This window comes from Scleropages formosus, chromosome 25, assembly GCF_900964775.1.
Source record: "Scleropages formosus chromosome 25, fSclFor1.1, whole genome shotgun sequence".
Lineage (NCBI taxonomy): Eukaryota > Metazoa > Chordata > Actinopteri > Osteoglossiformes > Osteoglossidae > Scleropages > Scleropages formosus.
This window is the reverse complement of record NC_041830.1, coordinates 12,209,461-12,235,207: the sequence shown is the minus strand read 5'-3', so window position 1 is coordinate 12,235,207 and position 25,747 is coordinate 12,209,461. Positions and strand designations below refer to the sequence as shown.

General features: G+C 44.3%; 1 protein-coding gene across 4 annotated transcripts in view; it reads right to left on the bottom strand.

The window, feature by feature from the left end:
• evi5a (ecotropic viral integration site 5a) overlaps positions 1–23,781 on the bottom strand; it is a 54,697-nt gene extending 30,916 nt beyond the window's left edge. For 3 of the 4 annotated variants that reach the window (XM_018731269.2, XM_018731272.2, XM_018731273.2), the window contains exons 1-2: positions 23,518–23,781; positions 2,261–2,514 (exon numbers count right to left, since the gene is read on the bottom strand). In XM_018731269.2, coding sequence (XP_018586785.1) covers positions 2,261–2,433 — 173 coding nt within the window. In that variant the 5' untranslated portion in view covers positions 2,434–2,514; positions 23,518–23,781. Of the gene's footprint in view, positions 1–2,260; positions 2,515–4,680; positions 4,752–23,517 lie in introns of those variants that run through there. The other variant, XM_018731270.2, reaches the window with a different exon arrangement.
• Between the last annotated feature and the right edge of the window lie 1,966 nt (positions 23,782–25,747).

The window sequence follows — 25,747 nt, the reverse complement described above, 5'->3', positions numbered from 1 at the left end:
GGCACTTTAACACACCCTAAGGTAAGGACGCATCTCTGTCCTGGTAAAGTCCATGACATTTCACCTTAACATTCATTAAATCTTAGAACATCTCTAAAGTCTCTCTGGTTTATATACATTCTTGAGTTAATTAATATATTATTAAACAATGACTATTAATTCATATTTAGAACACAGTGTCACTATCACACAATTTAGCTTAAATATGTAGTTCATATTTACATTTATAGATATTTGTAACAGCATGGTACCACAGCAGGTAATGCAGGTGCCTCACTGTCCCTGGGCTGAGGGTTTGGACATGGGCTCAGATCCTGCCCACTCTGTGTGGAATCTGCATGTTGTACTCATGTTTGAGTGGGTTTTAGTCTGGGTTGCTATTTGAGCACAGAGAAGATTAAAGAGCTCCAAAGCCTTTCCTTCATTTTGTGACAATCTGGTAGATGGTGTTGCTGAGAATAAAACTGGCATCTCCTGTCGCAGCTTCTTCCTCTGCAGAGTTGTCGGTTGCTTAGCAGCAACAACAGTGATCAGTGCGATGGATTGCAGAGGAAAGGAAGCAATTATTCACACCCACAAGAAATGAAGGTACTACAATTTTAATACATGAGAGGCCTGGATGATAAAATTCCGCACTTTAATTGGACCCATTTTCCAGGGCTACATCCCAGCATGAAATTAACAGAGAAGAAAAGGCCAAGACAAAGTTCCAGGCATGCAGGAAGTATCATTGTGCACAGAACATTGATTCAAATGATATGGAAAGGACTGTCAGTGTCTGAAGGGACAGGGGAGGTGACATGCTGAGTCAAAGGGCACAGCTGTGCCCCCTACATCCTGTCTCTTTAAAATTGGGGAGGAGCAAAGGTCACGGAACCCAAAGACAGCCAGAGAACAGGCAGGACACTCGGCCTTCTGTTGCCCCTTTCAGTGCTCAGCACTCAGGGGTCAGAAGATTAAAACAAGCACTGTCTGCCAGTGCTGTAGCCTTCCACACTGCTGTGGAAGGGGGGTGTCGATTTATAGGACTCGCTCCCTTCAACAAACTGGACACAATCCTTTTTGTTTAAAGACAAACCTTCACCTGCTTCCAGTCAGCAAACCAGCAGGACGATGTCTCACAAACCCTTACAGCTTTCTGGAGATGTCACAGCAACAGATAGACAGAGCAAGATAACTCACTGTACCCCACAGAAAATGCCAGGGCTCCTGACACAAAGCCCCCTTTTGAAAAGAATAAAAGGAAAATCCAGGGAGGGGCACGTCCGTTCCCGTTCCAAGCACATAGGGTAAATATGCCAGTAAACCTGTGAGACATGGCCCTCTCTTTCATCAGCCTAAACCGCTTGTGTGCGTTTGAAGTTTATATACCAGCAGAAGCTATGCTTTCTCAGACGCAGCAAAGCAGGGAGCGGCCTGAGTGTGAGAAACTCAGGCTACAAAAACGGGCAGCTCTGGTATAGATGCCCGGCAGCAGATCCTCTCCTGGGTCCACAGAATGGAATTCATTATTTGTTCTCCCCAGGGAATGACAGTAAAGCAAAAGACCAAGCCCATTTCACCAGTTTCCACAAGTACAGAGGGAGCTAGAAGACTTTTACCCAGCCCCATTTACCAACAGGATGCCCCCTAGGTCCTCATTAAAAACTGAGCTTCGGTAAGAAGCTCCTCACTTCAGACAGATCACTCTTTCCTGAATGGTCAAATTTCCCATTATGCACTGCACAAGTGGAAACACCGGAAAATTGCCTATATTGGTCTCTTGTGGTGGTGAACAACACAAAAACAAAGTGAAAACAACCAGACAGCCAGTGCAGTGGTGATTTACTGGTGGACGAGTGCTGAAATGCATCGGTGTACTCAACAGACCAGGGTGAACAGCAACTCCCATCTATTCTACTCCCTGTGTAATTTTTCTCAGGCTGGCAACGTCTGAAAGCAAGAGATAAGCTTCAGCATGTGCCAATTAATATGGGGAGGGAAAAACACAGCGGCTGTCTATTTCCCGAAAGCCAATTAAGTCAAACAACTGCTAAGCCATACCTCAGGACAATGGTATGAGCAGGAAGAATGTTTTTAACACTATTCACTTGGACTATATCATATTAAAATAGCACTGAAAACCTGCCATCACTGTTTTCTGTGTTAGACTCAGCCAGGATCAAGCAAAGAACTGCAATTAGAAGCCAAGCAAACTATAATGGCCCATCACGGAGTGTCATGGTCAACTACACAACACCTGTACGATGTACTCGCTCACCTGTTCTGCTCCTCCAGCTTGGCCAGCAGCTCCACATCATCTGGGCTGAGCTGAGAGGGTGAGGATGGTGAGAGGGCAGGGGTGGACAGGCTGGTGGAGGTAGATGGAGTGTGTAGGGAAGAGGTGGTAGAGGGGGGGTGCAAGGAGGACGGAGGGGCCACCTGGCTAGCCATCTGACTGACAGTCTGGGACACAGAGTTCTTCACCCATGAGAGAGTAGAACTCAGCTTGCCTGCAACCTTGTCTGTCGCCACCTGTGGAAAGGAGGGTGGAGATGAGTAAAGCTCCCGTGGTATTTATTCAGGGCCAAGAGATTCCAATGTGTGGTCATGTGTACAGCAAGATTAGCATCCCCACAAAAAACAGCAATTTTCCCCTCTCAGAACAGCTTACATTTCTCTCAATCTCAATAAACTTGTTCAGAAACAGATGGCACAGGATGCCTGCAAGTCATCTGCATTTCCTATGAAAGTACAATGTACAGATATAACATTCCCCCAGCAGTTGTGCGTTTCGTTACTCATTTTAGCCTATGTTAAAAGTATGACAAATTTCAGGGTAAAAATGACAGCTGAATAATTTCTTGATTTAAAATTCAGAAATAAAATTGCATGTAAAGTGTTCCAATCCATTTAAAAGACATTTTTACTTTCAATTATAACAGAAGCAAACATACATATTTTCTGTGAGGAATGCAGACACAGAACATTTTAGAGGAACACAAATGCAAAGCACAAGTAGTTTCCTCAACCAATAATTTTCCCCAAAATAAATTTTACCCCAAATTTTGGTCTGAACCTAAAAGGTTTGACAAAGACAACAATAAACATCCAGTCTGAAGAAGAACAAGAAAATACCAGTGAGAGGCACCAAGTCAAGCAGTCAGAGAACAGTGAGAGGCTGAAACCAGGTCTTCATTAACCACCATCTACACAGCCTTATGACTTACATAAGCATACTCACACCACGGTGCATCTCCAAGCAGTAACATGCAGACCATATCCAACTGAAAGGCCAAAAAAGCAACCAGAAAGTAGGGGGGGGGGGGGGGGGGGGGAATCCTGTTTTGACATTCTAATGAAAAGAGAGAGATATCAGAAGGCTCCTTACACACACATAAGCAGAAAGATGTCCAAATAGCAGCCCAGGTCATTGCCAGTTCAAATCCAGGTGAGTCACACAGTTTTAGTGCACTCTGATAAAAACATGGGACAGGGCACCAGTGCCAGCAGAAATTTTTGCGTATTCCCACTGCCAGAGCAAGGCTGACCACACTGGAGTCCCAGCCACAGTCACGCTGGCTCAGTTGGAATATTAGATAGCCGATTTCACACTATTCAAAGTAATGGGTGTTGCTGTAACAGCAGCTGAGCTCAGGGAAATAGACGCTGCAGTATGCGCTTCCTGAGACACCTCAGCAGGATCGGACCACTCAAAAACCTTAACAGAAAGAATGGCTTAGGTATAGTAAACTGCAGTTATATGACGGTACTATCAATGTAATACACAGCAAAAAAAAAACTGCATCCCTTTTTCAGTCTAAAATAGGCAGACAAATTCTTGCTGAAATATTTTTTTTAGAGGGAAGTCCCAATTATCATCTTTTTGGCCCAGGAAATGAGTTTGTGCTGAGTAGCTTTGTTCCAGTATGAATAAACTCATTCTCGTTTGTTGATCCTGCAAAGCTTAAGTTTTGAAAAATGTAACTTAAAAGTTATTGCCAATGCCAGCTAACATCTGTGCACATTTTACAAAGCAAGAAATAAGTAATACCAGAGAGGACAAATAAAGTGTGTAGAAGAAAATATTGGGGGAGAAATGTCACTGGAAGTAAGCACACTCCCTGTGCTCAATTCCTCAGCACCACAGCAAACAGATTCAACTGCTCGGTCATACTGAAAATTTATTAATGTGCACTCATGACAAACACTGGAGAAACAAGAGCGAGATGACACTGATGTTTGCCATTTAAGACTGGTCCACTGAGCAACAGCACACCGTGCACTAATTTCATTTGTGTGGGGTAGCAGCTCTGCAAAGCACTGTGTAAGACCTGCCTTAACTTGGTTAAACAAACATGAATCACTTGTGGAAATGAACAGCTGCACTTGAGAAGCACTACTTACAAGATTCGGTGTATCGCATGGAACCAGACTCAAAAAGGACACATTTACCCAATTTCAGTTGTCAGTACTATTACCCAACTGTGTTTAAAAATAAGCAAAAAACAATAGTGTTATGGAGTCTAGCTGTAGCAATAAATGTTATGAGATTAGATTGAACAAACAGGAAAAGGAGGAAGCCATATTCAAGACAAAAAGTTGTTACCCTAGGACCATTACTCAACAACAAATCTCACGGCTGCAAGACAGACATGACTTTTTGCCCCTCCATGATCAAAAGAAAGGGAAACCCCTTACCAGCACAAATGATGTCCCTTGCTGCTTGTCATGGTCCACAAAGCTTCAAAGATGCAAGACTCAGAACACCCTAAACTTAAAGATGCCCTTTTCGATTTAAGCCAATCTGTATCAAGGTGTCAGGACTCAGCTCTTAAGGAGAGGACTGAAGCTCCGACAATGATGCGTCACCTGTGGGGGGGGGCTGCACGCGGTCAAAGTGCTGCTCCAACAATAGTCAAGCGTAGCTCAGTGACAAAGTCTGCTCCCTGGGTGGGAAAGCACTGCCAAATGGGAGGGAAATTTTCACCTTCAGACAGCAAGGCCCTGCAAGGAAGTCTCGTTAAACCCTGGCGCTGCTGTGAAACCGAAAGTAGTGTGAGAGAGAAGCATGCGAGGAAGGTGCTGTCAGACCACAGAGGAAGGTCTGGGCATGAACATTGCTGAGCGAGGCCCCTTTCACCTTACTAATGCCCTCTGCGTCTACAAAATAAGCCGAAGATGAATGAGGAGGAATTTTTACATGGAGGATTTTAACATAAATATAAACTTTGGGGAAGGCCCTGTAGTTAAACTGATATGTGGGCTTTTCACAAAATCCATTATAAAAATTCCAAACATACCTCACAAAAAATTTCTAACATTTAAGAAAAGATCATGTGTGAAGGGTTTCCCCTTCCAGTGGTCTGGCTTGTTCTATGACAACCCTTCCTTCCTTTTTCTTTCAGACAATGACCACTCATTACTTGTCATTTATGCTGTTTGGTTTCAACAGAGAAACACGTCTGTGGTTTCCGAGTGCCCTGGAAACAGCAGTGGCCTTTCAATCCTGGTAATTCAGTCAAAACCAACTGTGAACCACACTGGGGGTGAGGAAAAGTAAAAGGGTAGACTAGCTGGCTGAGTGACAAGGGACTCTGTGGAGCCCACTCAGATTTACTACACATAGACACAGAGGAATACAAAGGCCCACCAGTGAGTCCAAGCGACATCGGCCACACTGCCTTTATTTATTGTCTCCAAAGTACTGTTTTTGTCATCATGCTTCAAAAAAAGAGTCACAAAAACAAATCAATTGCCAATAACTCGGAATAAAGCTTAAAAAAAAATCTAACAAATATTAAAAAACAATTGTCATGTGGACCCAAGAAGGCTTTTGAAACAAGTAATATACTGTTGTGACAGCTGTAAACAGCTTTCACTCTGGCTGTTCAGTAGTTGTGTTGAGAGCTTCGAAGTATGCCTAAAGCACAGAAAATTAAAAAAAAATGTCTACTGTAGAATAAGAACTAAATATTGCCAACTATGCATAGAATTTCCTGGTGCAGTTTCACTTTCATGCAAAAAAAACAAAAAAAAAAAAAAAACAAAAATGTGTATTGTACCCAGTAAGGCATGAATACACACAATATTGTCTAAAAGTCCACAATTAAAACTTGTTAGGATTCTCTTTGAATTTTGCATGATTCAAAATAGTCTACCCCTTTTCAGGAGGACTCCATGACTCTACAAGATTATCTTCACTGCAGGATAAGGGTGTGTGGTTTATTTATTTATTTTTTGCATGTTTTCTGCTTAGGGCATCAATACATCCAACTTGGGCAAAAATTCATATTTTCTTTTCGAAAGCTACCTTATCCCCATTGCTGCCGTATACCTTCAATTAAAATTGGGAAAAACATAAAGGTTCCAATTATTTTGTGTTGATTTTTATCAAGATACACTATTTATAAAAACTGCCCAAAACCTTTAAAGAGCATCATAAAAGTGGAAACAGGTGAAACTGTGTGACAAAGCCCCAAACCTACAACTACGTTGAGCCTTAAACAGTTAACACAAACACAAGGTACTGGTTTCCCTCAGTCCCTTTGAGACTGTTCCAGCTGCCCTTTGCCCCCACAGGCAGGCCATCACTGTGGGCTCTAAAAGACAGCCCCTGGAAAGTGGCTGTTCTGCTGTCGAGCCCACAACTCAAATGATCAATTATCAAATGCTTTTAAGTCTTGGCCATCCAAACTAATTGTAGCTAGTAAGGGAACTGAGGGTTATTCTGGGGTACTCTGACAGACTCAAAGTGCTCAAGACACCATCTGTGTGCAAAAGCATTCGTTAGAGCAGATGCACAGAAGGTGCCCTGAGAGCACTGCCATTGTGGGGTAACGGGGTACTGCCGTGAACAGTGGTAAAGATGACCTTTGTGGACCGAGGAACATGTCAGCAAACCAGCAAGCTGCTATAGATTATGCCTCAGCTTGGCCCACTCACAGCTCTGGAAAGTACACCGAGTCCTCAATTTACAAACACCATTGAGACTGGAAGGCTTTTCGTAACTCAGTTTGTTTGTATATCCAACTAGTGCATCAGAATCAGCAGAAGCTTATAATATGGACATCCCATAATTTATTCATGAGAAAGATTCTGTAAAGGCAACAAATAAACCTACAATAAATTAAGACTTCATTTTATTCTATTTTAATTACCTGCTTGCCCTATGGAAATCACTGTTTTCTAAAGCCTGTCATGGAAAATCTGAGCATGTGGCGCAGGGAACAGAGTGAACAGGGTGTCAGCTCATTGCAGGACTTTTATATTAGTATCTTCTATTAACTTGAAACACCATGTGCAACATTCATCAGCATCTGACCACTTTCAGTTTGCCTTATTAGCTAATCAATCAATAAATGTATTTGCTGGATATGTTTCGTAAAAATCCCAGATATAAATTTAAAAACGTGTTCTAAGACTAACATTGTCAATAGCTTTTAAATACACTAAAATCAAAACTAACATCAAAGGAACATCATCTCCAATTTCTATTTAATAATGACTATTGAATGATTGATGCTATGAATATGTTCAGCACTGCACACTTTGTTATTGATTATCGCCACTAACACCAGACAAACTGTAAACACTGTGGAAGCAAGTTCAATTGAGCCTCACACTCCTACTCTGCTTGGGTACTTTTTATGACAACTAATTTACATTTATTCATTTAGCTGATGCTTTTCTCCAAAGCAACTTATAATGTTAAGATACCTACAATCTATTTACTCATTTATGCAGATGGGTATTTTTTTTTTTATTATTATTTATTTATTTTTTTTTAACTGAAGCAATTCAGGATATCTTGCTCAAAGGTACTATACTTGGAGGTGGGACTTGAAGCTGCAACCTTCAGGTCCAAAGGCAGCAGCTCTAACCACTATGTTACCAACTGACCCTGAACCACAGGTGACATTCACTCTGCAAAAATTCTTTTGAAAATAGAAAAAAGAAGACACAGGAAAACACATATCTTTGACAAGTCAAAATCTGAACTTTGTAATGTGAACCCAGTGTGCTGCTCCTTCAGGGAATACATTCATTGTGTCCATCTGTATCCCTCTATAGTCCCATTCCCGCAGATTGACAGACCTAGCAGATTAACATGAGTAACAGTATACTAAGGAAAAACTGGGGGGAGCTGTCTTCAGCCAGCTGTGTCTGGAATGCTTCCAGTTTGGTATTCATTTCCAACCATCTTTCTCCATGGTGTGGACCAAATATTTGAACAGGATGACATAGTTAGAGTGAGCAAGGGGGTGCTCCTGACCCCCAGGTTCAGTGGCTGGGCTAGAAGCTAATTCAAGGCAGTCTTGTCCAGTCACTGTCCCTCTAGGACTCCCTTCCTCCTCCACGACAGCAGCTGCTGAGAGTGATGTTCACCCATGTGAATGCCAGACAGCTGCCCCCTGCAAGGCCTGCGTAGGCCTCCTCCCCAGGTCATAAATGTTCCCTCTCAGGCAGAGGGCTGAAAGGGAAGTACTTGCTGTTCCACCTTATTTTTTTACTGTGCTGCAGTGGAAAAATCCTACATCACACAGACATTGAGGGCTGCAGACTAAGCTGGGGGGGGTAACGACTGCCTCACCCAGCCCCGGCCACCTGTGTCTGTAGATCTGAAAGATCTCACTACTCTCCTGTTCCTTACTAGGGGTATTAAATGTATGCCTGAACCAAACTCTCATGTGTAGTTGTCCCATGAAAGAAGACGACACTGGAGAAATTTTGTTGCTCCCCACCCTCTAGCATTTCTTCATAAAAGATGAAGATCCCTTGATAAATTCAACTACTCCAACCCTCTTTTTAATATAAGAACACTACCCATGGCCTGCCCTACATCCCTTGACCCAGTACAGAAGTACCCTTGTCTGAGGAAGTTCTGACAGAAAAACAAAACTGTGTTCAAATTCAACGTAATTGCTAAATATTAACAATCCTGAACAACAAATTAAAAACAAACCAACAGCCTGTGCGAGAGTGTATGCTGAATCCCTTAATCAGCACAAGAGAGATACTCATTTCCACTCATTGCATAAACCAGCACCTCAAGAGGAAATAGACTCTGTGCTTTTGCCAGACAGATTGGGCAGCCTTAATCGACACTTGGACAATATTAAGTGATTTCAAAGCTTTGCCTGGGAACATTACTAAATTTGCTTCAGTGAAGTAAGACCAGACTTTTTCTAGCTGAGTCTCTGCTATGTTTGTTGGGATCATGCATGACACAAATTAAGGAGATGTCTTTAATTGGCCCTTCTGTGTGCAGTTGAATAAAAAAAACACTCCCCCACTTAATCCAGCTAAACAGATGGTTCTGAACCTGTCTATAAATGAAGACACTAAACACAAGGGGGCTGCAAATGTGGGGTTCCTTAGAGGAGAAAATGACTAACAATCTGCACTGGACTCATGAGATAGCTTTGGGATACACCATGACCAAGTGCTTTACAGGGAACACATACACTGCTTTTTACAATAAAGAATTAGTCTAGACTGAAGGATAGGAACTGCAATGTTTAACAGTGAGCATTATTTTTGCTTTTTTAAATAACGCATCAAGATGCCATTTTGACAAGGTAGTGAAATCTATAAGCTTTGTTTGCTGAAATTCAAGTAAAATGTTGAATACATGTTAGAATGTGAAAGGTATCAATACAAAATATCAGGTTCTATGCTCATGCTCACAAATAGAACAAAGCAAACACCTGGCATTCAAAATATTTCAGATGCCTTTGAGAGGTGAAACTGGATGCTCAGACAGATTTGTGATGTCACTGCTCACCCTGGCCACAGTCTACTGAGGCAGCTTAGGCCGGAACACGCTGTCATGGGCAGCCCACTTTGTCACTGTACTACGTGGATGTCCTTGCCAAAAAACTTGGTCAAAGAATCAATACCATGGCAAAGAGGGGAGACATGGTGAAGCCCCTCCCACCCCAGTAAATGAGACCTGTCTGTCACAGGCTCTGCTGCTGCAGTCATTCACTGTGTGCCTTCAGAAGCAGCCTGCTGTGGAAAGTCAAACAACATGAGGAGAAACCGAGAAAGAGGAAGGGAGAGTAAGAGGCAAGTTAGTTTCAAAAAGGAATACCACTGCACCAACTGATAATGGTTCATTTGATGTTGGTAGCTTGTGTAACAGTGGCGCATCTCACTACAGCCACATATGTTGCAGATCCTCCAAGAATTGCACAGTCACTCAGTTTTGCCCTGTCTGCAGTCACTGAAAAGGAGCGTCAGCTGTGGTCACCCCAAAGAAGCAGCAGACTTGTTCTCAAGGAGACCCAGCACATCACTGTCAGTTGCCACTGTGGTAATTTCTGTTGTTTGCTCAGTTAACAGCACAACTCAAACACAGTGATGAAAAACAAAATTGACTAATTTGCATGCTGTGAGCCATCTGTGAAAACAGTTATTTTCCATTTTCTGTTATTTTCTGAGCATCCACCACACCCCTGTGTAACAAATCAGACTAGTAGGAAGTGGAAAATCAATACACTACAATTCTTAATTTTTTCCATTCTCCTGACCCTTTTTTTTTTTTTTGAAATCGCTGACAGCTTTGTTGACTAGATTTCAGCTGCTGAGGTGACTATGCTCAGCTGTGACAGGTCTGTCTACAGAGGGCAGCCTGTAGAGGATGGTGCATAATTTCAGCAGGCTTCTGTCTTCCTGCAGACCACATTCATGTCAATGGTACTTTCTGACCCCTGTCAAAAAAGCAGGAAACTGTGCCTGATGATAATCATTGTTTTAAATGTACACTCTGACCTTACCCCCATATTATCCATAACAGGAAAGCCAACCAAATCTCTGAATAAAAATTTTTAAACATCTAATGACTAGCATACATAACAAAGCAGGATATCCATTTGCACATAATCATTTAGTGCATAAAATACTAAATAGTATACCTAGAACAGACCGATGTTTTTAACCTACACAGACTAAACAAATGGGGGGGAATGATATATTACTTTTTTCTAACAAATTCTTTTTTTAAACAAATGTGTAAACGAAGACCTGAAATACTCCTCTCCCTACTGGATCAGAGGTCGTGTCGAGACAGGTGTTGTCAAAGCTCTGCAGAGACGAGGAAGACTCGGACCTTAACGACAGCCTGTGCTGAACCAGTTGAGGGAGGGCAGAGTAAGGGCAACCCAGACAAAACACGTCATCAGCCCCCAGATAGGAAGAACTTGTACAACTGCCACCTGTCAGAGCTTCTACAGCTTCACTTCTGTTAGCATCCATTAATTTCTCACAAAAAAAACATAAGTTCTACAAAATATACTATTTTTTCAGACTTGCCTCTTTATTCCCTTTACTATTCAAAGTGTTTTTTTTTTTTTTTTAACTAATGAAGTCATTTACCATGTTTCCAGTGGTGCTTGGGCTGAATAAAATTAATTACATTTTTTCCCCTCATGCTGTGCCAATATTGGAGGGTGGTAAAAACAGCTCTATTGTTTCTTTGCACCAAAAGACCATGTCTGACAGCGTTTTATACACAGAATTTCCCCAGAGTTATTCTCCACTACAGTACAGCAGAAATTACTTGGTTTTTTGAGCATTTATATACTTAATTGCTATAAGAGCCTATGACTTCTAAGAAAGCCTAAAAAGTACTACCACTGAAAAAATTGTGGTGCTGTTACAGAAGACATTTAACTTTTAATCAGTATATATGAAAACCATAAATTCTTTAAGATTCAAACCTTTGGTTTTTTTATAAAGTGCACTTCATATTTTGAGAACAATGAAACACCGAAGTCATTTCTGTCCATAAGCCTGGAGCACAAAGGGGTTGTTGAATAATACATAATATATAAAATTAAATGACATCCAGACTCCAACAGATGAGGAATATTAGATTAATTAAACAAAATACCAAGTTAAGATTAATTTCAACTAACATTTCATGCCAACTTAGATCACTAGAAAAAAAAATTTCACAAGAACAGTCATGCATCAAGGTTTTATCATGTACTCTGAGGTCAAAAATGAGTTTTATTTATCACTCGTTTGTGTTAGATAGCTAAAGCAGATTTCCTTTTGGAGCAAAAATCCCTGACTGGTAGTTTTTTGAACAAGTAGAGGGCAAAAAAGGGCCAGTCAGCACTGTGCATCACCTCAGGCAAACTCCTTGCCAGCAATGGCTGAGACACCTAAGCAAAAGGGAGAGACCAGGCTCCCCTAGTCTGAGAGAGTGAGCAGCCCTACATTGTGTTCTTAACCAAAGGATCATGAGAAGTCTGAACCCAGGGCCTCAGGGTCAGGAACCTCAAGCCGACCAGGAAACTCGAATGAGGAAACTGTCAGCCAAAAAAGTCTGTCGAACAGGAATGAATGCTTTCTACTGCAATGCGCCACATCCCTTGGGGTGTCACACCAAGCAGAGAAAACTGCCAAGAGTGTAGACAACAGCTGGAGATTAGGTTTGAGAAATTTGCACTGGGACTGGAAATAAATTTGCATAATGAAGAACTGCAATGAAGGCAACTGTTAGCAGCTGTGGGCGATTTTAGCAGGAGCCTCAATTCTTAACAGGCACAAATCCACAGAGGCCACTGAGATCCATGTAAAGAGAAATAGAACTCAACTTTTTACAACATTCCCATTAACAAAAGTTGCGCTACAAAAACATAGCTGTACTGAACAGTCTACCCTAGCGTAGCCGCTGTGTGCTGAATTAGTAACACAAATGAACAGTTTTGGGCTTTAATGGGTGTAATGTCCCAAGAAAACAGTTTGCAGACTGATGTGTACATGAAGCACTTTCCAGTGCATTCTGATGCCCTTCCTTAAACATGAAGTGACTGTCAGGAACACTGCATCACCAACACTTTGAGGTACGGCCTAACCTTAACCCCTGGATGCCTTGCACCTAGGAAGCAGGCCCCTCACAAGATAATGCATAGGATTAACTGCTTAACATGTAGGGGATTAGAGGGCAGAATGATACTGCTGAATAATTTTCCTTGGCCCTGTAGGAAGGTGATATGACAAACTTTATTTTTTTCTCCATCACACACTCAAGATCAAAAACACACACCCTGAATATTATGCACACTGTGAAGCACAATAAAAAAAATTCATTTTACCGATAAACCACAAACAGCACTGAAGGAGAAGAGGACTGGGCTGCTTTTCATTACTTTATGTACATTACCATTTTAAATAGTGTTTTTTTTTTTAAATGTATAAAATTGTTGTGTCAGTCATAGCCACAATTCAAAATGGAAATTGCATTTCTTCTTTGGAAGGACCAAGCATGAGCTTAAGAAGCTGCAGGCAGGAAACCTGCAGCACTTATTAATCTTACCAGAACTTGTGTGATATTTCTTCAAAAAGGTTCTTGAACTATAGTAAAAAGGCTTCCATAACAAAAATGATCCCACTGTTTCCCAGTCAACCTTCTTTTGTTAATGCAACCAATACCCTGCTTGGAGCACACAAAAAGTTTGTTTCAATAAAAAAAAAAAACATCATTACCTTCAACAACAGAATAAGACAATAAAGAGGAGATAACTTCATCCTAAATTCTATCTTCAGAAAAGATAACTTAGATGTGTTTTGAGGTGAAGATGCAGAGGTATAAAAAGATCAAATTACATCATCCTCCAAAGTTTTCAAAAAGATCTTACAGACTATGCCATTCAGCCAGCTGGACAACACGGCAGACTATTCAAAGAGCTCAAAAGCAGCAAGTTCAATGAATATGCTTCCTCTCCTTTTAAACAAGTGGCCGACAATAAAAGTCTCAGCAAGGCCTGTCACCACTGCTAACCTAGGTTTCACTTGCTGGGTGGCAGGAACACTCCTCCGTGAACCGCCACCTTATCGTGGTGGAGAGGTTTGAGTGCCTGAATGAGTCCAGGAGCTATGTTGTCTGGGGCTACATGCCCCTGGTAGGGTCTCCCATGGCAGACAGGTCCTGGATGACAGACGAGACAAAGCGCGGTTCAAAAACCCCTTATGAAGGAAAAAGCAAGGCGTCCGTTTACCCCGCCCGGTATGGGGTCACCGGGGCCCCACCCTGGAGCCAGGCCTGGGGGGGGGGCTCGCATGCGAGCGCCTGGTGGCCAGGTCTATGCCCACGGGGCCTGGCCGGGCTCAGCCCGAAGCCATAACGTGGAGCCGCTCTTCGGTGGGCTCACCACCTGCCGGAGAAACCATAAGGGGCCGGTGCATTGTGAGTTGGGCGGTGGTCGGGGCCGAGTGCCCGGCCGACCCAAACCTCGGGCGCCAACTCTGGTTTTTGGGACTTGGAATGTCACCTCACTGGCGGGGAAGGAGCCTGAGCTGGTGCGGGAAGTTGAGAGATACCGTCTAGATATAGTCGGGCTCACTTCCACTCACAGCTTGGGTTCTGGAACCACTCTACTCGATCGAGGGTGGACTCTCCACTATTCTGGCGTTGCCCAAGGTGAGAGGCGGCGGGCTGGTGTGGGCTTATTAATAGCCCCCCAGTTCAGCCGCCATGTGTTGGAGTCTACCCCGGTGAATGAGAGGGTCATGTCCCTACGCCTTCGGGTCAGGGAACGGTCTCTCACTGTCGTTTGTGCTTATGCGCCTAGCGGCAGTGTAGAGTACCCGGCCTTTTTAGAGTCCCTGGGGGGTGTGCTGGAAAGCGCTCCCACTGGGGACTCTGTCGTTCTACTGGGGGACTTTAACGCCCACGTGGGCAGCGACAGTGATACCTGGAGGGGCGTGATTGGGAGGAACGGCCTCCCTGATCTGAACCCGAGCGGTGAGTTGTTATTGGATTTCTGTGCTAGTCGCGGTTTATCCATAACGAACACCATGTTCATGCATAAGGGTGTCCACCAGTGCACTTGGCACCAGGACACCCTAGGTCGGAGGTCGATGATCGACTTTGTAGTCGTTTCTTCTGACCTTCGGCCATATGTCTTGGACACTCGGGTGAAGAGAGGGGCTGAGCTGTCAACTGATCACCACCTGGTGGTGAGTTGGATTCGATGGCGGGGGAAAAAGCTGGATAGACCTGGCAGGCCCAAACGCATAGTGAGGGTCTGTTGGGAACGTTTGGCGGAGGCCCCTGTCAGAGAGGTCTTCAACTCCCACCTCCGACAGAGCTTCAACCAGGTCCCGAGGGAGGTGGGGGACATTGAGTCCGAATGGACTATGTTCCGCTCCTCCATTGTCGGTGCGGCGGTTCGGAGCTGCGGCCATAAGGTCTCCGGTGCCTGTCGCGGCGGCAATCCCCGAACACGGTGGTGGACACCGGAAGTAAGGGATGCCGTCAAGCTGAAGAAGGAGTTCTATCGGGCCTGGCTGGCTCATGGGACTCCTGAAGCAGCTGACAGGTACCGACGGGCCAAACGGAGCGCGGCTCTGGCAGTCGCCGCGGCAAAAACTCGGGCTTGGGAGGAGTTCGGTGAGGCCATGGAGGAAGACTTTCAGTCGGCCTCAAAGAGATTCTGGCAAACCGTCCGGCGACTCAGAGGGGGGAAGCGGTGTTCCACGAACACTGTTTACAGTGGAAGTGGTGCGCTGCTGACCTCAGCTGAGGATGTTCTCGGGCGGTGGAAGGAGTACTTTGAGGATCTCCTCAATCCCTCCGACACGCCTTCCGTAGAGGAAGCTGAGGCTGGGGACTCGGAGGGGGACTCGTCCATTACCCTGGCTGAAGTTGCTGAGGTAGTCAAAAAACTCCTCGGTGGCAAGGCTCCGGGGGTGGATGAGATCCGCCCCGAGTTTCTCAAGTCTCTGGATGTTGTGGGGCTGTCTTGGCTGACACGCCTCTGCAGCATCGCGTGGAGTTCGGGAACGGTGCCTCTGGACTGGCAGACCGGGGTGGTGGTCCCTCTTTTTAAGAAGGGGGACCGGAGATTGTGTTCCAACTACAGGGGGATCACACTCCTTAGCCTCCCTGGGAAAGTCTATGCCAGGGTACTGGAAAGGAGAATCCGACTGATAGTCGAACCTCGGATCCAGGAGGAGCAATGCGGTTTTCGTCCTGGCCGTGGAACACTGGACCAGCTCTATACCCTCACTAGGGTGCTGGAGGGTTCGTGGGAGTTTGCCCAACCAGTCCATATGTGTTTTGTGGACCTGGAGAAGGCATTCGACCGTGTCCCTCGTGGCATCCTGTGGGGGGTGCTTCGGGATTATGGGGTTCGGGGCTCGTTGCTACGGGCTGTTCGTTCCCTGTATGACCGGAGCAGGAGCTTGGTTCGCATTGCCGGCAGTAAGTCAGACCTTTTCCCGGTGCATGTTGGACTCCGCCAGGGCTGCCCTTTGTCACCGATTCTGTTCATTATCTTTATGGACAGAATTTCTAGGCGCAGTCAGGGAACGGAGGGTGTCTGCTTTGGTGGCCGCGAGATCTCGTCTCTGCTTTTTGCGGACGATGTGGTCCTGTTGGCTTCATCGAATCAAGACTTGCAGCGTGCACTGGGGAGGTTTGCAGCCGAGTGCGAAGCGGCGGGGATGAGAATCAGCACCTCCAAATCCGAGGCCATGGTTCTCAGTCGGAAAAAGGTGGATTGCTCCCTCCGGGTTAGGGGGGAGTTGCTCCCTCAAGTGGAGGAGTTTAAGTATCTCGGGGTCTTGTTCATGAGTGAGGGAAAAATGGAGCGGCAGGTTGACAGGCAGATCGGTGCGGCGTCCGCAGTAATGCGGTCATTGTACCGGTCTGTTGTGGTGAAGAGGGAGCTGAGTCGTAAGGCGAAGCTCTCAATTTACCGGTCGATCTACGTTCCTACCCTCACCTATGGTCATGAACTCTGGATCATGACCGAAAGAATGAGATCGCGGATACAAGCGGCAGAAATGAGTTTCCTCCGCAGAGTGGCTGGGCGCACCCTTAGGGATAGGGTGAGGAGCTCAGTCACCCGGGAGGAGCTCGGAGTAGAGCCGCTGCTCCTCCGCATCGAGAGGAGCCAGTTGAGGTGGCTCGGGCATCTGTTCCGGATGCCTCCTGGACGCCTCCCTGGGGAGGTGTTCCGGGCTTGTCCCACTGGGAGGAGGCCTCGGGGCAGACCCAGGACACGTTGGAGAGACTACGTCTCCCAGCTGGCCTGGGAACGCCTTGGGGTTCCCCCAGAGGAACTGGAGGAGGTGTGCGGGGAGAGGGAAGTCTGGAGTACTCTGCTCGGACTGCTGCCCCCGCGACCCGGCCCCGGATAAAGCGGAGGAAGATGGATGGATGGTGGCAGGAACAGACCAGAGAGCTGAAAAAAGGGTATATACTAATATGAGCAGGAAAGACTGCATTTTAGGATTCTACTGCCCAAAAAGAAAATTAACTGTTACATTTTGTCATATAGTGTTATCATATAAGGAACAGTTCTGTCTCAGAAAAAAAGGAATAGGAATTTCACAGGAAGGGCACATATTTTGAGTGTGCCTTTTATTCATGCTATTCAATATCCCATTTTTGAATACAGACAAAGGAACACACCAGATTTTAGTGAATAAATCTGGTCAGCAAGTTCACAATACAGAATAAAAAGGCTATTTAAAACGCAATGAATAAACTTAAAAGACTTCACCAGTCCAAGATTTCCCACAGAAAGTCTTGAAAATGTCCACAGAATAGGGCTGCCCAGAGGAGCCTGGCTCCACCCACAGCCACAATCACCCTGATGCTCCACCCACCCCACCAAGTGCACTTCCACGACTGTGGGCCTCCAAGCAACACACTGACCAGAAATGCCAGAGTCAAAGCTGTAATGTCACTTCCCCCACAGTCACTCCAGCCCACATTCCCACTGTAAAAACAGTAGGCCTCTCAGACCTAACAGCCAATTAGATATGCTGGTGTAGCGGCACACTTCCCTTACTCTACCTTGATACAGCAACACATATGCCTACACATTGAGAGCGAAGCTTTCTGATCGAGATAGACACATGGGTGACTGCAATAAATTAACTGGGATAAAAGTATTCATGCATCCTCCTGCTACAGTCTCCAACAAGCTCTAGCTACAGTGAGGTGTATGTGAATATCAATGAGGACAAATGCTTCTATTACACATTTTAATCTGCATAAGAAGTTTACTGGCAAACAGTTCTGTTTTTTAGTGTCAGCAGTTATGCTTCTCAATTTAAAAGTAGAATTCCGAGGAAAAGTGCCTTCAACAACAAACTGCAAAAAACTCAGTCATCACATGCTGAATCTTCTCACCTAACCACCAGACCAAGCCCACACTTCATACACCCTACTGCCTTCAACATCATTTTACACATAAAAACCACAAACAGACCACAGAACAAAGTACTGCCACAAGAAAGTAACAGGAAAGCATCTGGTTATTACAGTACTAAGATGGCAAAAATTAATAGCTTTAAATATGAGCACAGAAGTTTGGTAGGTACATTCCTGTGCAGTTAACCAGAAACCAAAGCTTCAGACAAAACTACGTTCACTATAGGGGATTTCCAATTACAAGTCCACAAAGGCAGAACCGAGCAATTAAATATTAATGACAGAACTGCATTTAGTATCTCAGTCTTGGTTTAAGAACAGAGCTGAACATCTCAGCATTAATAAATGAATGTCATACAGGAAACACAGAATTGGCTCATACACTTTCAATATTTAAAAACGACCAAAAGGTATATTAATACTGTAACATCTAAATTTTCTACACCCACTCATTAACCCTCCACTGAAACACCATTTATAACACCTTGTTTAAAGTTAATGTCTTATTTCATCAAGAAAACAGATTAACAATTATGATGTGGCTGGATAAATGAACAGTAGCATTAACTTCCTTAACAGAAAAAGTACCATCTAGAGCGGAGAGTTTTTTTTTTTTTTTTTAAGATTGCTTCTCTTTGGAGGTTTTGATAAAACAACTCTCAGAGCAAAGTCAAAATCCACTCAGCATGGTTTTGTAAGCACTACACTGGAACGACACTGGCAAACCTTACTAATAAGTGGCGGCAGGTGGCACATTGAACCTTCTGCCTCCGGATTTGGTCACAGGGTCGAATCCCTCCTCACTCCTGCTGTATTACCCTTGACCAAGGTACTCATCCTGGACTGCTACTGCTTTTTTCAGTGCTTTTGTTCCAACTCTTACCTTGCTAAATCACACATCTTCATCAAATTAGACCAAAAATAAGATGGAATTTTACATCCACATCTGTGCTGTACCTTTAAGTCTTTACTTTTACATTTTGAAGAAACAATTGGCAGATTAATTAAAAGCAATCAATACCTGAGCTAACTGTGAGTTGATGACTGCTGCACTACAAGAAAGGAATGCACCTTTTCCCAAACACAGCAACGGCCTACAGGCTTGTGAAGTGTCCCACTTTAACACTTATCAGGTCACCATATGTGGTCTGAGGCAGGGTTAGTTCCGATACAGTAATGGACACTGATAGCCTACCAGCATCTCTGCTAGCTTGTAGTAACATGACACTGTGGCTAAGTACAGTGGTGCTGTAAGTAGATCTTCCACAAACCCTCCATCAGATCAAAGACCTACGAGAGCAGTATGAGAACCAAGTTGTATTTTCAGCCTCAGACTAGACAGGACAGATTAGAAAACTTTTGTTTGTGAACTGAAAGAGAGCATGACAGGGCTCTGCTTACTTCTTTTGTATCGTCCCTGGCCAAAATTCTCAGACAGGATCTGAAACTTAAGCTGCTTTACAGTTCTCTGTCTGGAAATTAAAACCAAACTTCTTGCCCACCACAAAAGGCTCACACTAAACAGAAAAACTATATAGTTTTACAAACTTAGAGGACAACAAATTAAGCTCTCAAAGATCACAAAATAGCCTGAAAAAGCTGCAAAATATGTGCACAATCTAGGACTACCCCAAAAGCAGAATCTGGGGTAGAAGGGTAGGGTGATGTCATTCTTAATTAATCTTCATTATTCAAACACCAAGCGGAACACTTAAGAGAAGCAATTAATATTCAGGTCACAGCACATACATTGGTAAATACACGATACCAGCTAATAAAATATTTGGAACTTGAGATGTTTAGCACTGACTATACCTCATTTCTGGTTATGTTGTCCTATCAAAATAGCCAAAAGCTTGAAGTGCAAGTTCAGCTCATCCTGACCCTCAAGCCAAGTAAAGGGGAAGCAAAATCCTGCCCTGAATCTAACATTAACCATTCCATTCCACTGTACTGGCGAAACTGGGAAAAAATTGTTTAAACACGCGACTTAAGAGTAATAGCACATCGGGAGTGTTTTCACTTTAAGGCACAAATCATCTGAATCACAGGAGCAAACAGAGTCCAAAGAGGCAGAAACATGAAGACTGTACTGCCACCATGGGCCAGGAGGATACAAAGTCTGCTGTCAAGATCTCTCCAGCTCATGTATGGTTTAAATGATCGCACACCGTAACTTCATGAGCATCCCCAGATTAGCCTTTACACAGACCCGCTACTCCAGCATTGTATGTGAATGTTTGTGTATCTTATTAATAAAAAAAAAATTGTAGGAGGGTATCAGGATTTGTCTATCCTGTGTTTTACGCACCTACTTGAAGGATGAACCTCGGTGCAGCAAGCGGTAGGTAACAAACGGTTTACTAGAGACGTCCACATCTGCAGCTATGTCTCTTTCTCTTAATGTAATACATAAATTGTACTTTTGCTGAGATGTACGTCGCTCCGGACAAAAGCATCTGCTAAATGAATAAATGTAAATATACACATTAACAAAAACTTAAGTTGAATAGCACATCCATTTGGAGAAGTGACATTTGCCAAAGAAGCCTTCAAGTATAGCCCAAACTGATCAACATCCACAGAGCTATCTGAAGTAACACTTAAGTTTTCTTAATGTACAGCCAGTATCCCCGTCTCAGTGTGTGAGATGACAGATTGTTCTGCAGTGAGTCATTAGTTTCACAGACAGAAGAGCAGTTTCAAGGTTTATAAGGAAAAGGTGGCTGTCCACAAGTAAACCAAGCAGCAAGTAACAGACAGAGGCTTACAAAGCATGATATTAAAACTGCTGTGACTGGAAACAAGATACGTAAGCTAAGAGCTCTGTTTAAGGCACCATACATAACATGAAAAATTATTAAACGGGTAGCACTAATATTACTCATTGTTTTTTCATTATAATTAGAAAAGCAGAGGGAAAACAAAGTACAGATTATGGTGTATACACACCAAATGTCAGAAAACGTTTTCAAAAAATACAAATTTTGAACATCACCAAAGCAAGCGAACAACTGAATTCAGTCCTTTCCAGAGGACTGTGCACTAAATTAATTGCAATCCTTACCTGATAATCTCAACATCTGGTCATTTAGTGATGTTTTTGTGGTAAAACAAAAACAGGTGCTGAACTGCTGTCAACAAACACTTCCACTAAGCAGCACATATTTTCTTCCAGCATACCAAAGAAAATACACACTTATGTCTAACCCCACCTTAGTCATAAAATTCCCAGCATATGTGATGACTAAATAGAAAGGTCTAGAGAAGTCACCACTCATCTGACCGTGACACTAGATAAATCTTGGTGTAAAACTTTTGCTAAGTAAATTGTTTGGTTTCAGTTTCACTGCAAAATTAATGTCATACACACAAAATGATTTGCATAGGGTAATTTGCAAGGGTTTCAATCTGTTTATGCATGGGTGCGCACCATACTGGCCACTCAGCAGTACTGCAAAGACCAGGCCAAGAAAGTGATCACCAGGAAATCTGGGCCTGATACCATGAAACATAATCATGTTCAATATTTAAAACTCAAAACAATCACCTTGGTCGTACTGAAGCACAACACACACAAATTAAAACAGTTATGTACCACATTGTCAGCAAGAGTGCATGCCAGGCTGACCATGTAATTGCTTAACCCTAGCACCCATGTAACAGCTTGACTGTGACTGAGCTTGTTTATTGCCTCCATTTATGACTTTCTTTTTAATCATGAGCTTTTCTAATCTAGCTCTAGGTGGATTCTGTGTTAGCTGCAGCACAATATTTCTTCCTAGATTGTCATCACCTGATTATCATCTTTTGGCCTTCTGAGGAGCTTCCATGGGGGATGTGGTGGCGTGGCAAGTTTGACCAGTACCTTGCTGTTTGGTGGGTATGGGGTTCGAGTCCTGTTTGGGGTGTCCGGCGGTTCCATGTTTCTCCCTGTGTGTGCCATCCCAACATACAGAAGGCAGCACCGGTAACCCTTTTCTGTTCCTCTCTTGCCATGAAAACCACACAGGTGGTCACTATGGGTCAGGTTTCACTCAATGGCATTAACAACAACAGGAGCTTCTGTATTGTACAAGCCTAACACTGTAAGCTATTTGGGATAAAGAGTTCAGCCAAATATGGATAATAAAGCTCACAAGTTAATAATCATAAGCCAGAATAATAATAATGGGTACAAAGAGGCAGCAGGTGGCATAGTTAAGAGGCACTGCCTTGCAATCTGAAGGTCCCGACCTCAAATGCTGCTCATGCTGTAGTACTTATCTTCTACTGATATAGTAAAATTTGCCCTGCTGTATAAAAGAATAAAGTAAATCACTGTAAAGTTAACATTGTGAGTCACCTTAAAGAAGTCTGACAAACAAGGGTTAATAATAAAAGTTAGCAAAAAGGAAGGTGCAGGCAAAGTAAATGGCAAACACTGATTAGTACCTGTTGCAGTGTGCATTGCACACTTAAGTCTAGATTTTGCAATTTCACTGATATAATAATAGCCTATTTGTTATTATTCATTAGCATATTTTATATCAGTTTTGTTCAACTGTACAGCATATTTTACTGGTAAAATTAAGAGTAAATGCCTTCATCAAAGCCACTACAACAACTGCAGAGGGGGCTCGACCCAACAACCTTCAGGTCTACCAGTCTCCATTTAACTATAATATCCGGCCACCACCGACAGGGCCTGACTTGAATCAGCCAAGTTTACATGCACTTAATATGGATTAAACAAGTTGAATTGTAAAAGAGACACGCCTGAGCAATTCCAAATAATTACTAAATGACAGTGAGTGAGTTACCTGCCTGCCTGGTTACCAGTGGCCAGGTCACACGTCACGAGCCCGAGTTTCACAGTCTCGCGGGGGTCCGACACCAAAGAGCGACATTCTTTCGTGCCGGTGTGTGTGCGCGCGCTGGTTCACATGATTGGGTCGAAAACACGTGTAATGCTGTGTACTTCCACAGAGTCAGTTCCTCTGTGTGTGTGTTTATGTAACGAACGAGCCAGACTGACAGTCTGTCTCCTTCCTTCCTCTCAACATGTACGTTACACTCACAAACAACAAAGCCCCTGACCTCAAACACTCTTCTAAAAAAAGAAGAAATGTCCCTTTGTTAAAAAAAATGACTAAAAAGTCGACAGCGAGGTAATTAACTTAGGCGCGGAATCCTGAGGTAAAGAACGGTGAGGGAGGGGAAAAAAAAAAAAACCCGGCCGGACGCCGAGCTTCTTCTTGTTCTTCCCGAATGGAGCAGGCCGAGGGGGGGAACACACACGCAGAGAGAAGGACACACTCTTCTTACATACACACACACACACACACACACACGAGTGTTTTTTAAAGTCTCCTTACCGTGAAGCCGTTTCTCAGTCGTCGAATTCACTGACTTAACTCTCCATTGAGCGCAGCGCCGACGTCGCCCGTCCGCGCGCCGGGGGAGGCTCGAGCGCAGCCCGCGTGACTCCGCTGCGCCGCGCCGCCTGTGCGTGAACGTGCGTGTATTCTTTTCTCTCCTCCGCACACCGCGCTCGAGGTTTCTCTCGCGCTCCAAAACCCCAGTCCGCGGGATCCTCACGGCCGACCAGCGCTGACGTCAGACCCCGCGTAAAGTGCGCATGCGCGTTCATTAAAGGGGAAGCCTTAAGGAAAAAGACATTTCTGTGGTGGTGGTGGTGATAGAAGGGGGATATTTCTCAGTTAATGTCATTTTTGAGCTGTCAAACTTCAAAACGATGTCGCCCACCTCTTTACAGGAGAACTTACTTTTTGGGACCCTCTCAGCCTCGGGTTGTAGCTATTATTTATGGCACAAACTTCAACCTCAGAGAAGGAATTTGAGGCCTTTCCTTTGAATGGTGACGAAAGTAACCCAACCTACCATTCAGGTTCTGCGTGGAATCTCCACATACCACGTGTGGAGGCACACGGCTTACGTGGACATGAACCTGGAGCGTGGGGCGAGGCGCGCTCCTCTGTGTAACGCTCGCTTCTACGTAATGTGCCGTGACGCAAATGCCGGAACTCAAGTTGTCATATGAAGGAACGTGCCTGTCGTAGTTTAAGGGGCAGAAGCTCTCTAGCATCACCTCCCTTGAGTGAGAAGGTCAAGGAGAGTGTCAGTGATGTCTGTTCACACAGCTCACCACTTTGGAGGAGAGTCCACCTTAGTCACTTTTATCAATGTGTACAACAGAAACGTACAGCTGCAGTAATACCAGGCTCCAACTGTGATACCAACTAATGTCAACTATCGCTTGTCCTGAGCGGGGTCGCCATGAGCCAGAGCCTAACCCGGCAATGCAGGGCGCAAGGCCAAGTGGGGAAGGGACACACCCAGGAGGGGACGCCAGTCCACCACAAGGCACCCCAAGCAGGACTCGAACCCCAGACCTGTCACACAGCAGGCACCGGCCAAACCTGCCGCGCCGCCACACCCCCCATACCAACTGTTATGAGATAGTTAATTAAATTTTTAAAATTTCATTTCCTTATGGACTGAATTTGTGACTCAGCATATAATGATGCAATTATCTGATCTGCACGAGTATAATTTTGTGCTCACCGGGAATAAATTCTGATTTAAACCAGTTGGTTGGTTACTTCAGCGACAGAATTTGTTCTGAGAACGGCATGGTGATGGCCCAGCCAGTAGTGCTGTTGTCTCAGCACCTGGGTGGTGCGAGAGAACGTGGGTTCGATCCCCGCTCAGTCTGTGTGGAGTTTGCATGTTCTCCCCATGTCTGCATGGGATTCTTCCACGTGCTCTGGTTTCCTCCCACAGTCCAAAGACAGGCTGTTCAGGTTCCTCCATAGTGTATGAGTGACAGAGAGAGTGTGTGTTCCACTGATGTATGGATGAGTGACCCATTGTAAGTAGTGTATCTAGCAGTGTAAGTCACCTTGGTGAATAAGGTATGTGGGCTAATAACACTACACAGAGTTCTTTGGAGAAAAGTGTCTGCTAAAGAAATAAATGTAAATCTAAGCCAAACGAAATATGAAATGTCAGTTCATCTCTGCTGACGTTAATGTGCATTTGAACCCATGGTTTCCTTGAAATAAGAGCAGACAGAGAAGCCAAGTGACTGACAGTGCGAACTGAGTCCTGGGATGCTGAACCACTGCTGGATTCACTTTACAGGATGGAATGATGCTGCAGTTTGATTTCACACACTTCTAAGCAGCAGCATGGTATTGCAGTTATGGTGCATTTACTCCATCTGATGGAAAATGGGGGGAATCACACCATTAAAAGGAACTAGTAAACAAATGTGTTTACGATATGGAATACATAATCATCTGATTACTATGTTTTATTGTCTCTTTGTTCTCTTTATGTGGATATGTTAATTTTATGGGCCTGGTGTAAATCGGGGGGGAGCGGTGGTGTGGTAGGTTTGGCCGGGTCCTGCTCTGTGGTGGGTCTGAGGTTCGAGTCCTGCTTGGGGTGCCTTGGGATAGAGTGGCGTCCCGTCCCGTCCTGGGTGTGTCCCCTCCCCCTCCAGCCTTGCGCCCTATGTTGCCGGGTTAGGCTCCGGTTTGCCGCGACCCCGCTCGGGACAAGCGGTTTCAGCAGCGTGTG